A 12,278-nucleotide genomic window follows, 5' to 3' on the forward strand; every position below is an offset into this window, starting at 1 on the left:
TGGAACCACCTCGACTCTGCAATAGCTGATATAGACTCGCCTTCAATTTTTCGTAACATGATAGAAAAAAATAAGGAATAACTGCTAGAAATACTTTAGTCTTGTGCAAATTTGCTTTTTACATTGTTTAGATCTATCTCTTCTGTTAGCTTGTTTTAAGTTATGCACTGTTAGGTTGTAAATGGCTGTGTTTCATTTATATTTCACGAGATTGTATTGAATGACAATTTATTGTATTTATAACATCTGTTTTATTGTTATAGCTGACTTCACTAATTATAAGCGTGAAACGATGTCTTTCTTTTTTTTGCATTTTGTATTTTCCAGACTGTACTGTGTAGCCTGCATGTAGCGTATCCAGCTTATTGAACTTAGTATTTACATGTTCTATGAATAATGTTGTATCAACGCTTACATTGTAACAATATGCCCACCTGCTATGGTCTCAATAAAGAGACTGGTAGTATTGAAAATAAAATAAAATAAATAAATGAATATGGGATGTACTCCATGTGTGTCCGTTGTTCCTCTGCCCATGCCACGCGCCACCGCTCACCCATTCCTCGTCTTCCTCTACGTATGACACTAGTTATGATGTCGCGAATCATGTCAGCAGTTCCCTCAGACTTATGACGGTGTGCCGTAGGTACTTTCTTAACCAAAGGTATGACTACAGATTCAACCTGCGTGCAACAAACACCTCACACGACTGTTTAGCTTTGGGAGAACTGGTGTTGCAACATTACGACCAAATCATGACCACACTCGGAAACAATCAAGAAGATGAGGACGGGTCCGTCTTGGTATCTTTCTCTTTTTTCGTACTCGACAGGCATGACGTAGTTCATAACCACATGAAGTTGACATATTTCGCAAACATACGTACACTTTTCACGCAACAATAATTTCCGAAGTAGTTTTCAATTATCTTTCTGTGTGCGCATGTAAATCGCCATCATGTCCAAGGCGAACTTTTTATTCGTCTATGGAAGTAGTATGCAAGGTATCCTAGCTGTCACGCATGAGACCTTAAATGCATGGGCTATTCTAAGCATACTCTACGAATATGCTGTGTGTACATAGCTCAGAGTATTGTTAAGAAGTCATTAGTAATTTTTTCGTCCCTGACGTTTATTTGGTTAAATAAATGTCATTTGATACATTTATGATTGCAGCTCTAATCGTGAAGTTCTCAACTAGGGAATTCAAAAGAATCGTAGGAGACGTAAAAATCAAATGTTCCCAGTGAGGTTTGTACATCCCGTATTTATTCTGGCGAAAAGTGCAAGCCTGCGTAATAAAGCCTGTGGCTGTGCAATCACGCGCGCGGGATAGCATAGCAATAAAAACAAGTTACAAGACAGCTCCGTAAGCATCGTAAAAATAAGTTGCGTTTCCCTCAACAATAAAACAGAATTTTCTCTGCGAAATATTTTTCTACGTGGTATCAATTACGTTGCAGTATTTATGAGGATTATACTGATACATGAATAATCTTTTGCGCCCTTCCTCTACATTAACCTCAATGGCTACCTCAATTATACCATTACCTAAAAAGTAGTCCGTGGCAATAATGCTAGGGCAGTTCGGTCCTTCTCGCCTAAAATATTCCGTAACCTCGTGGTTTACCCACTCTGCCGCACGGCGGTTTCCAATAACAAGATATGGAAATGAGGGCGTGAGCTCTGCCATTATCGAAATCAGATTACTACCACTTCCGCGTACGCATGCTTTATCTCTCAAATATTTCATAAGCGCATCTTGGCTTTGCGCATTAGGCCATCTGTGCTCGACAGCGGGTCCCACATAACCTTTATGTGGTCCCTTATATTGCTCATAATTATAAAATAATATCACGTGGCCGTGCGGCTTTGTTTCATTCTTGCATTGGTCAAAGATTTCATTCAAATGCTTTATATAGGCTAGATTATCGAGAAGAACACCACGCAACTCTGTAACAATTAGGCTCACAAGTTCCAAATGCCGCACAGTGACGTTATCGTGACCTTCGTCAAAGCCTGTCGTGAACCTGTGGAAATCAAGCAGCACAAGTTCTCCGGTCTCTTCCACGAAGTCACGAACTTCCTTCAGAACTTGTCGTATGGTGGGCCATCCTGCCGTTCGGCTGTGGGTGACGTAAAAGTCGCCGCCCGAGTACTGCACCCTCAGATCCAGGCTACGAATGCCGTATGCGAGCTGCTGTGCAATGGTTTGGTCCTGGTTATACAGGTACTCTTGGTGTGGATGCGTGTACATTTGGTTGTACATGCCGGAATTGTGCGTACCAGGGATGAGCATGTCCAAAAGACTGAGAGTTGAAAGCTTGCAGCAATTATGTCGCATCCACCGAGGCTGAGGAGTGAAGCACGAAGAATACAACACGACTGGCTCCCAAGGCACATATGATTCTTCGAGTACGACAGCCCAATAGCCGAGACATTCTCCCCTCATCAAAGTGCTGACATTAAAGCTAGGCGCTGGAACACTTGTCGTAAATCTGTCGGTAGGTCGCAGAATAGGTGAGATGGAGAGAACGTCAGAATGCACGCGCGGTAGATCCTTCGTTGACAGCACGGCGTACGTCACTCCCAAGTATTTTTCCGGAATTCCAAACCAGTTCATCTCGAAGTGTCCATAACTCCAAAATCCGCTGTATGAGGATACCGTTATGTAGATGCCAGACTGTCGCATTTCTGGAATAGAATAATATGGCTTGTATATGAAGCTCCTAGAGCTCTTACAGCTCTATAAAATGCGTTTTTCATTTTCTTCTGAAACACGAGCCTTGTAATTACTTGCCAGATGGCGTGCGATGTGTACATAAGCAACAATATTTAACACAAGCAACCTGGCTCTCTGCAGCTCCGTACGAACACCATGTGCCTACTCATGTATTGAACCTCTCGTAGATTTTACAGCAGTCAATTGCGAGAAGAAGAGAAAAGGGAGGTGTGGGACACTTTTTACAAGCGCATTTTTTGCAGAAATTGTCACACCGAAATTGACAAATTGAATCATGGTAAGCATATGCTCGGGTATCGTGTGCAGCTGTCATTATTTCATGATCAAACAATGGACCTCATGCAAAATTTGCCCTGTTTATGCTTTGCCCGTGAGAGTAGGAAGACATTTTAAAGAGGAATGGGGCAGGTGGTGCAAGGTGCTGCAGCTGCTACTGTCGAACAATGTACGCTGACAGGTCCGCATCAAATACAAAGGATGACTGCGAAAGGCTTCGTTCCGCTGACTGTGCGTTGGCCTGGCAGATAAAACAAGAAAAGCTATTCCGCGCAGAAGCTTGGCCTTGAATACAATGTCCTAGGGTTTCGCCCTTGTGCGACACTACTGCACATTGCGAGCAAGATAATATTTTTAAAGATATTAAGGCATTGGCATCTTCTTTGGCACCTTCTTTGGCATCTTCATTGGCAACTTCAGAAACGAGCCCTGACAATAATTACCCACTCATGTTACGTTGAACCAGGTGTGCCTTCGTTTAATAGAATGAATGTTTTGTCGTATAATAAGATACACGGATTAAAAGTTGCCACGTGTGTCTTCAATATTGTTAAAGACAGCCTGCCTTTCCATGTCTTATACTTTACACATACTCTCGTGCGACCATAAATCAAACGTAGGGCAAATATTAATCTTCCTCGAAGTAAGGATAGTTACGGAAAATGATTGCTACAGTTTTCAGGATCTAAAATTTGGAATAAACTACCAGAACAAATAAAACAAGCAAACTATTTTTCATTAGTGCTTAAAAATACTTGCTTAGCCTGAATAATGCTTGTCAATGTGAGCAATCATGATGTCCTTTTTTAGTAACTCACGGAAATCGGCTAAAAATATAATTTAACTAGTATTTCGATTTTGTACAGATTAATAATGTATATTTTGAGCCTTCATAGTGGCGCAGCAACTTCCCTGCAATCCTCTTAACTAGTGTTTTATATGTTTACTTAGAAATGCTTTATGCTATAACATGCTTTTCATTGTTTCGCATTTCCTTTTGTACGCTCGTGCAATTTAATAGTGTACGACAAATATGTGTAAACACCTGATGTATCTTACTTGTTTTGTGCTTCAAGGAAAACACGGGGAATGCAGTACATGGAAATTCAACACGATGAGCAAAATGAGAACAAGGTGAAAGCAGGAGCCAACGCTTCGTCAAATGGACTTGTCTACTTTAGGGCGACTTAGGCTTTCCCCGCCACAGTATATATAGGTGGGAACCCCACGTATATATACTGTGGCCAGAAAAGCATAAATTGTCCTGAAGAAGACAAGTCCACTTGTTGAAACGTTGGCTCCTGCCTTCACCTTGTACTCGTTTTGCTCATCGTCTTGTTTTGTGCTTGTAATTGTTACTTATTTTTCATTGGACCCGCGACTAGCCTGTGGATATGGGCGACACTACTTTTGGTATTTCTGTATGTTCTACGTCTGCAAAACGTAATTGAATTTAATTGAATTTCTTCCGCTTTTGTTTTCATTTCGCACTACCTTTATAGCCTGGAGACTACGGCTATCAGATGCTGAAGTCCTTTCAGAATCTTTTCTGAATTACGGGGATTCTCTGCGAATTAAAATGTCCCTTGACCAGTTTTCTTTTTCTTTTGTTTCCATGCTCTAAATTTTATAATTCCAAGTAGCTTCAGATACTCAATTGAATGTAATTATTTTGCCGATACATTCGCCAATGAACATCTACATGATATCATATCACACAGCTGAATAAAGTGCAGCTGAAGTACTGGTGGCTAGGCGAATTCGTATTGGTTCATACTGAGGGTTGCGTGAAAACTGAATACTGCGGGTTGCGTGGACAGGACAGGAAGGTACAGACGGCGGGAGTGCAAACCATTAACTGGTGTTTTTTTAAAGAAGCTGAGATTGAATTTAAACATCTCTTTCAAGCGCAATATGATGGAAAAAATAAGAAATTATTAAGAAATTCTTACCGAAATACATGCTGAAGTAACAACAGCTGGCTTTCTTATCAGTCACTACCACGACATGTACTAGAAAGATATCCTTTTTACCAAAACAATAGAGGGATGAATTACACAGACGCCTACCATTTTTCTGCTGTAGAACGCGTTCGTAATTTTCCTATAATATCGGCGCTTGTCTCTTGATAAACTGCGGGTGTCTGTGTGCGCCGGTTGCCGCGTCGTCCATGACTTAATTTCTTATGCTTGTCTGACAGTGTAAGCTCAGCAATAAAATAAAAGGCCCAGTTTAGGAGTACTATGTAATTCTATCAATAGTAGTAATGGAATGCTAATATACGAGTTAAAATAAATTACTGCTGCTTTTACTTAGCATTGCTAAAAAACGTTATAATAAATTTGCCACTCGGAGCTCTCGCTTGTTTTACATTGCCAAGACAACTCGGTCACCGACCCATTCTGCCCTATGCGCCACTGTTCTATGCCTTTCGGGTGCCTCTATGAAAACGTTACCAACGTGCTGTCATCCTACCACCTGTCTGCTCTCTTCCCCAGAAGATTTCTCGGGTGGGGAAGTCTCTCCTCGGAGCCTTCGGGCCGTGGCAGGCCTTGAACGAGCCATCAGTTGCTCTTGGGTCAAGTATGTGAAGACAAAGTTCAGTGTCCGAAGTGCTACGATCCTGCCTAAGCAGCCGATTACCGCTTTCTAGTTTGGACGTGTCCTGGTACAGTCCGCGAAAGGATGCTTAGGTGTGTGAAGTTAAGAACTGACCAACCGGGTGACTATGAAATATGGATCATGGAAAACACGTTCTATAAGTTGCTTTTGTTGTATCTGCATGAAACTGGCCTTCATGTTTACATTTAATTTTACCCTGAAGATGGGCTGCGTGGCACCCCAAGCAAAAAAAGACGTAAACTATAGACAATGCCTACAACAGCCTTGCGCCTCTCAATAAAAGAAGCTGCAACGTTATCTTAGTTTGAATGCGTGAGTAACTTATCTCAGTAGAAAATAAAAGGCACAAAAAAGGTCAGTAAACTTGCTTTCCGCTACTGAGAAGTTTACTTTTAACGTTTAGCACGCTTACAGCGCCACGCGAAGCAGCGACTCCTAAGTAAACCTGGCCAATAGCAGCGCCAATCGCAAAACCGTTCATCAACTCCCAGAGACAATTCCCTGCAGAAACATGCAGACTGCCCCATTCCTTCAGCAGCCGGGTTTCTCCTCACTCTCCCCTATTTACTCACACAATAACTAGAAAAGTTATAACATGCTTATACGTACCTTCGGTCACGACATCTATTTGAACATAACACAGGAAAACTTGGCATCACACAGTGATATCTTCAAAGAACGTACCTCTTTAAAAGCGCCATCTATAGAACACTCTTATTGCAACATTCGGCTGCTAATGTTAGCCGAAGTACGTCCACATAGAGGTGCAACACCAAAGAACATATCATAAACTTCGTTAGTTTTGTGTTGCTTCTTCAACTATTTCACCAAGTCGTTGTAATAGGACGTGCCCATCGGCGCTCCTCACAGTGTTGCATTTCTTGCTTTGCAAGCCCAGAAATTTCGGACACCAACCCTTAAGAAATCTGCTGAATTTCACCGCAGTGCACCAGCGTAACTCAATCGGCAGCATCTTCAAAAATATACTTCGAGAGATCAGCCAAGCTTCAACAAGCTTTTGTTAATGTCTAGAGAGTACACCCTCTTACTAACATGCACATTTACGTTACTTAGTTGGCACTTAGTGCTGCGTGATAGAATTGTTTTGGTCAGGACCAAAACCAGCACCCACATCAGCAAACGCTGGCCTCTCTTGGTGTCCGCGCTGCGAAAAAGAAGGTATTCTGCATGGGACAGTTTCTGTAAAACGGTACTCTCTACACATTGCCGTTTGATGACTAGTCAACGTGCTGCTGTTCAACATTCAGTGCAAGTGCTACAAGCAGCGAGAAAAAGGAGACTCGTGTCTCGTGCTGGCGCCGCGAGCAACGAGACAGAGAGCTATGCTATTTTGGCTAGCGTAACACTAGCTCGGAAAAATTTAGGAGGAACTGTATCAGAAAATAAAATATTTGCAGAAGCGAGGCAGCCCAAGGTAGGTGGCCTGGCAGGTAGTTTAAATGCGAGATTACTCAAAAATTCCTCCCTCCCTCCCATCACTCCTACGTGCGTGAAATGTGCTCTTACAGGGTGGCAACAGCTTTACTGGCGTACATGCTCACGATACATCACAAGTAGGGGTGCAAAAGAACACTTTCTCGAGAAACCAATACGCAGCACGCAAGGCGCTGATGCCACCAAAACAGCCGCTTTGAGGAGCGATGAAACTGCATTGTGCCAGTGCGTTTAAAATGCATGCATGGTGCCCAAAGGTGCCATGAAAATCGACTTAGTACTGCACCTGAAGAAGCATGACCATTGCGGATACAGCAACAAAGCCACATAAGGAGCAGGGCAGGTGCCATCACTACCGCTCAGCAGATGTTTTTAAACTGAGCAACAAGAAACCAGAGAGTGCAATCTGCGGCGCTTCTGACGACACTAAAATTTCATTTTTTTTTTTACTTTTGGTATAGAATACTATAGTCACCACGGGATAGGAGACACATGTATATTACATGACTAGAAGCAAAATTCTGGTATTGTTCAGTCGGCACTTCCTCATCCGTTATTTCGCACAATGATTTGGTATCAGGAAAGCTCGATGCGTATGGCTTCATGTCATGTCACAAAGTAATAGATAACAAGCCCACAAGCAGTGGCATTTGAGCGTTCCCTCTAATTTGCAATCTTTTAAAATTTACAATGTCGGCGCTTCTAAGGGGCCGTCGAGTCAAGCTATTGCCACAACATTGGATCGGATTAAAATATTCCGTCGCGAACGCTGACAGCTGACATCACATAGGACTAAACAATATAAGGTCATGTTGTCAAGAAAAGATTGAAAAATATGTCTTGCTCTCAGAGTAGGCACCAATACCCTGCTCAAATGTGCAGAGCCTTTTGCTCAACCTTTGTCTTTTCTCAAACACTAACCCTCGCGTTATGCATATATGAAAAGCACTCTTTCACCATCCGACATACACGGAAAGTTTCCGTTTACTATATGCATATAAACTCATGCTAACCGTGGGTGCAGGTACTAGGTATCGATCCCCGTATCTTCATGCACCATCGGCTTTTCAGCCATTGAAAGGAAGCGCACAGAAAAGAAAGCGGGGAAAGCTGCGAACATGCGAAAACATCACGCATAGAGGCGAAGGATTTGGGACCTGAAAGAAAAAAAATACTTACCTAATGCTTCAGTCGGCGCTTCTCCGTAACTTCCTGATTGGTTGCTGCCAAGAACGTCGAGCGAGGCTTTTTCATTAGCTTTATCAATCGCATGTTCGTCGCTGACAGGCTGTTCGTCGCTCACTACCCGGCGCGGAGGGCTAGCGACTATGGTGTTTGTTGCCCTGCTGAGCACGTGGTCATGGGATCAAACCCTGGCCGCGGCGGCCGTGTTTCGATGAGCGGCGAAGTGCAAGAACGCCCGTGTCCCGTGCATGGGGGGCACGGTAAGGATCCCCTGGTGGTCAGAACTTTTCCGGAGTCCGCCATCACGATGTGCCGCATCATAAAGTCGACGTTTTGGCACAGAAGCCCCAGAATTCAATTCACTTCGTCGCTTGCTTAATCTCGAAGTGAAAAAAAGGAAATCAAGATCGTTCGTGCACGTATTACGGCGAATTCCTTTCACTAAATATGTCCATAGTATCTTGAAATGGAAGGCCACGATTTACACTTTACACAAGAGAGAGAGAGAGAGAGAAATAACTTTATTTGGGTCCAGCGGCTTGGGGACCAGGTCCCCGCCTAGACGGCGGCCAGAAGCCCTTGGGCCGCCATTCGGTCTGGGTATTGGTCTGGGTAATACGGGCTGTAGGCCACTGAATTCGGAAAGGTGTTGGTTTGGAAGAGGTCCGTTTATAATGAACGAATATTTTTGGTATTGCGCTGACGACTTTAACTTTTCTCGGAGAAAAAACTTTGCCTTGTCAAGAGTTCAGCGGCCGTTCTAACCATGGGTGTTATACATGGTAGTAGAAAAAAACCAGACAATACCTCAAGAATACGAAATTCTGAAATTACAGCAGCGGCATCATCAGCGACGCACGAACTTTTGGTAAAATTCGCAAACCTTTTGAACCAAACGCTGCGCGTTGTTCTAAGCAAGCCAGGAAAGTTTATAAAAGACACCAAATTTCACAGCAAACCGCCGCAGGACTAACTGCAATCAATACTCTCTGAACTACCCTTTAACAAGCCCTTGTACTACCCTTCCCCCACACCCCAAGAGAATATTAATTAAGGAGTGAGTTCCAATATTACATGGTTTTAAGTCCAACCGCTTCCTTGTTGCGAACAAACAAGTACTTGTCTTTGTTTCTTGTCGTGCCGTCTTCGTTCGCGCTTAAACTGATTAGACTATGAATACCAACTAGCCCAAACTTCCACCCTTCCAAGATTGCCACATCATGTGAGTCATAGGAGAAAGTTATCAGGCACATATATAGCAAACTTAATAGACAGGTGATTGAAGCGATTTGGTGAGAAAAACCATTCCATAACAGTACGAGAGGAAAATATGCAGCAGCGTGAGCACGTTGGCGTTAGTCTTGATGCTCATTAGCGGTGCATGAGATAAGTATACGCGAGGAGCGGTATTTAACGTGAATTGGGAACTTGGAAAGCTGTAAAAAAAGTGTAACAAACACAGCATTGTAATTCGACGGCGAAGAGAATGGCTCGATAAATTGGATACCGGCTTTAATGATAAAATGAACTTAAATAATTATTTTCGTTTTGCCATGGGAGAGAAAATGTCCCCTTACTCACTCGATGACTCATGTGGTGTTGGAACTTTTTACAGCGAAGGTGTTTGGGCTGCTAGACTAGTTCGAAATATCTTGAAAAATCTGACCAAAGCATTCGCCGAACTAATATTAAGCTCGGTTGGGAACTTTTTAAGAGTGATGTGCAGGCAAATTTCGTAGTTGTTAGGTTAATTGTGGACTGAATTAGTATTGATAAACCTGTATTCTGCCTGTTTACAGGCGTTATATAAAACGCTTACAGTTTCCCAGCTGCCCTCGTAGGACCAAAAGTGGCAGCAATTTTATATTTCGAAAAAAAACAGAGGCTACCCGTTAGTGATGCGCACCGAAAGTTTCAATTGCGTGGAATAATTGGGTGTCTGAATTTTGGCTGAATTCTCGTTTACTACTTATAGGCGCTATACAAAGGCGCCTATTTCGTTTTCACGGTCTCTTCAGTGAACTAAACCTGGCATGTTGTTTATAATTAGCTAAAATTGGGATCATTTTGTGAGCGATGTACGAAAACAGCAGAAATATTGCAGTTTATTTGCTTTCTTTGCAGAAACTTGTTCATGCAAGTGTTCCAGAGCATTACAATCGTATTTTCAAAACCGCGTTGCAAGTTTTCCAAATGTCCTAAAGCGCAGAAAGCCACAACCTTGATATTTCGATGGAAACGGGGCATGTTGTGGACAATGGGTCGGAAACTTCTAAGATCATTAGTTAATGAAGGAGTATGGGAGAAATTCCTCGAACAAGGGCTCCAAAGCGCTACACTGCCATTCACCGCAATTTTCCTCTTAGTCCTACGAGAACTGTACTGCAAATCTAATTTACATTCGGTGAAAAGGAAAGGCTTGCAAAGGCAGAAAGCGGGGTGGGAGGGGCTTGTTAAGTGTCATTTATGGCAAAAATTGAACTGTGTTTTACGTAAGAGCTTTAAAACAATTACTGAGCCATTGCTTTCACCCCATTTTAATGTGTTATACGACGTTCGTAGTAGACTTCCTCGGTGTCCTCGATCAATGAAACTAGGAACCTTGGGTGCTATGCAGGATGCGCCGAGTTTGGCGAAACTCGGGATCTTCACGAGCTCTGGCGACACCCCAAGATGAAAGCACAAATGGTACCGAGACACAGTTTATCTTTCGACAAGCCTCCAGTTTCATTGGTTTATCTAGATTCACTCTGGGGTGGCTATCATTCCTTGGGCGTTGCCTTCTGGGCGGTCGGCAAACTGGGGCTCACGTGATCATACCGTCGGTGCATGGTCGCGCCTTCTTTCACTTGTTTGTCGTTCCACCGAGTGCATTACACGCACAAGCGAGTTATAAAACAAATGCATTTAATACAATATTATTAGTTAGTTTGACGTGGTTTAAAAGCATTTTAAAGCTTACAAGATGTACACTGAATGTGTATTCGACTAATTTGTAATTTAGTACGCTTCGCATTGTACCACGAGGGAACGCTGTGGTGGCGTCATCTCATACATTCATCGGGCGAGCATGGCGGCTAAACATCGAAGAGGCCCAGTGTAAACAAACTCGTACAACGAGCTTGCAGTGCGCGACGTAGTGATCAGGCTCGACAATGACCACTATTTCTTGGATAGTTCTGTTCTTCCGTGAGCAATCTTTCCGTGCACCCCGAAAGACTGCCAATAGTTAGGCGATTTTACAGATCGCAACGCGTACCTACTGTTCACGGCACAATCCTGAACAAACAACTTATCCGGTGCTGCTTCTGTGAGTGCCCTGAGTTCCTCCACTCTGCGTGACTGCGAGCGTCACGAATATTGCATAGTGTGTGCAAAAGGAAGACAGCCGATATAGCTACGATGCGACAAGGAGGTGGTGCCGACGATGGATCTCGCAACCAACACAGTGACGGAGGCATCGACAAACTGCGGATAAGTATATTTGTACTGTTTCATATTTAGCATAATAATAGTGCACGGATTAAGTCACTTTCGTAGTAACGAACTCAATGTCCAGCAGTTTAAAAAAGGCATTGAGAGCAAAAGAATATTTGTGCTTTTACATGTACGTGGGCCCGCGAAAATATGGAAAAGATAAAGGTAACCTGCACTAACTTAGTGATATAACAGAAATTCATCAGTGATATTCAGCCCGCAGAATCTATGGAAGAGTATTTTATCCAGGTAAAATATCAATAGCAGGTACTGATATAAAGCAGGAAACTTATACAAAAATTTCATGGGTTGAACAGCACATGGGAGGCATTCCCGCATCGTGATCGCCACGTTACCGATATCCTTGAAAAATGTTTAGAATCGTTGCATTCTACCGGTTATGCAATATGGGACATAAACCAGGAGGTTAACAAAGAAACTTGAGAAGTCGAGGACTGTGCAGAAAGCGAAGTAACAAAAATTGTTGGAGATAGCATTAAGGCAGGAAGACAGTGGCGTAG

At 42.9% G+C, this 12,278-nt stretch overlaps 1 protein-coding gene across 1 annotated transcript; it reads right to left on the reverse strand.

Moving 5' to 3' along the window:
* Nucleotides 1-348: 348 nt before the first annotated feature.
* On the reverse strand, nucleotides 349-8,369 carry LOC142582347 (uncharacterized). The gene is made up of 2 exons (XM_075691957.1): nucleotides 8,275-8,369; nucleotides 349-2,693 (listed from the first exon to the last, which is right to left on the reverse strand). The coding sequence occupies exon 2, from the start codon at nucleotides 2,689-2,691 to the stop codon at nucleotides 1,438-1,440; it is 1,254 nt and encodes a 417-aa protein (XP_075548072.1). The 5' UTR covers nucleotides 2,692-2,693; nucleotides 8,275-8,369; the 3' UTR covers nucleotides 349-1,437.
* Nucleotides 8,370-12,278: the final 3,909 nt, after the last annotated feature.

This window comes from Dermacentor variabilis, chromosome 5 (genome assembly GCF_050947875.1).
Source record: "Dermacentor variabilis isolate Ectoservices chromosome 5, ASM5094787v1, whole genome shotgun sequence".
Classification (NCBI taxonomy): Eukaryota; Metazoa; Arthropoda; class Arachnida; order Ixodida; family Ixodidae; genus Dermacentor; species Dermacentor variabilis.

Bases quoted from the DNA above. Each gene is read 5' to 3' on its own strand.
- LOC142582347 (XM_075691957.1), bottom strand. From the start codon at position 2,691: ATGCGACAGTCTGGCATCTACATAACGGTATCCTCATACAGCGGATTT.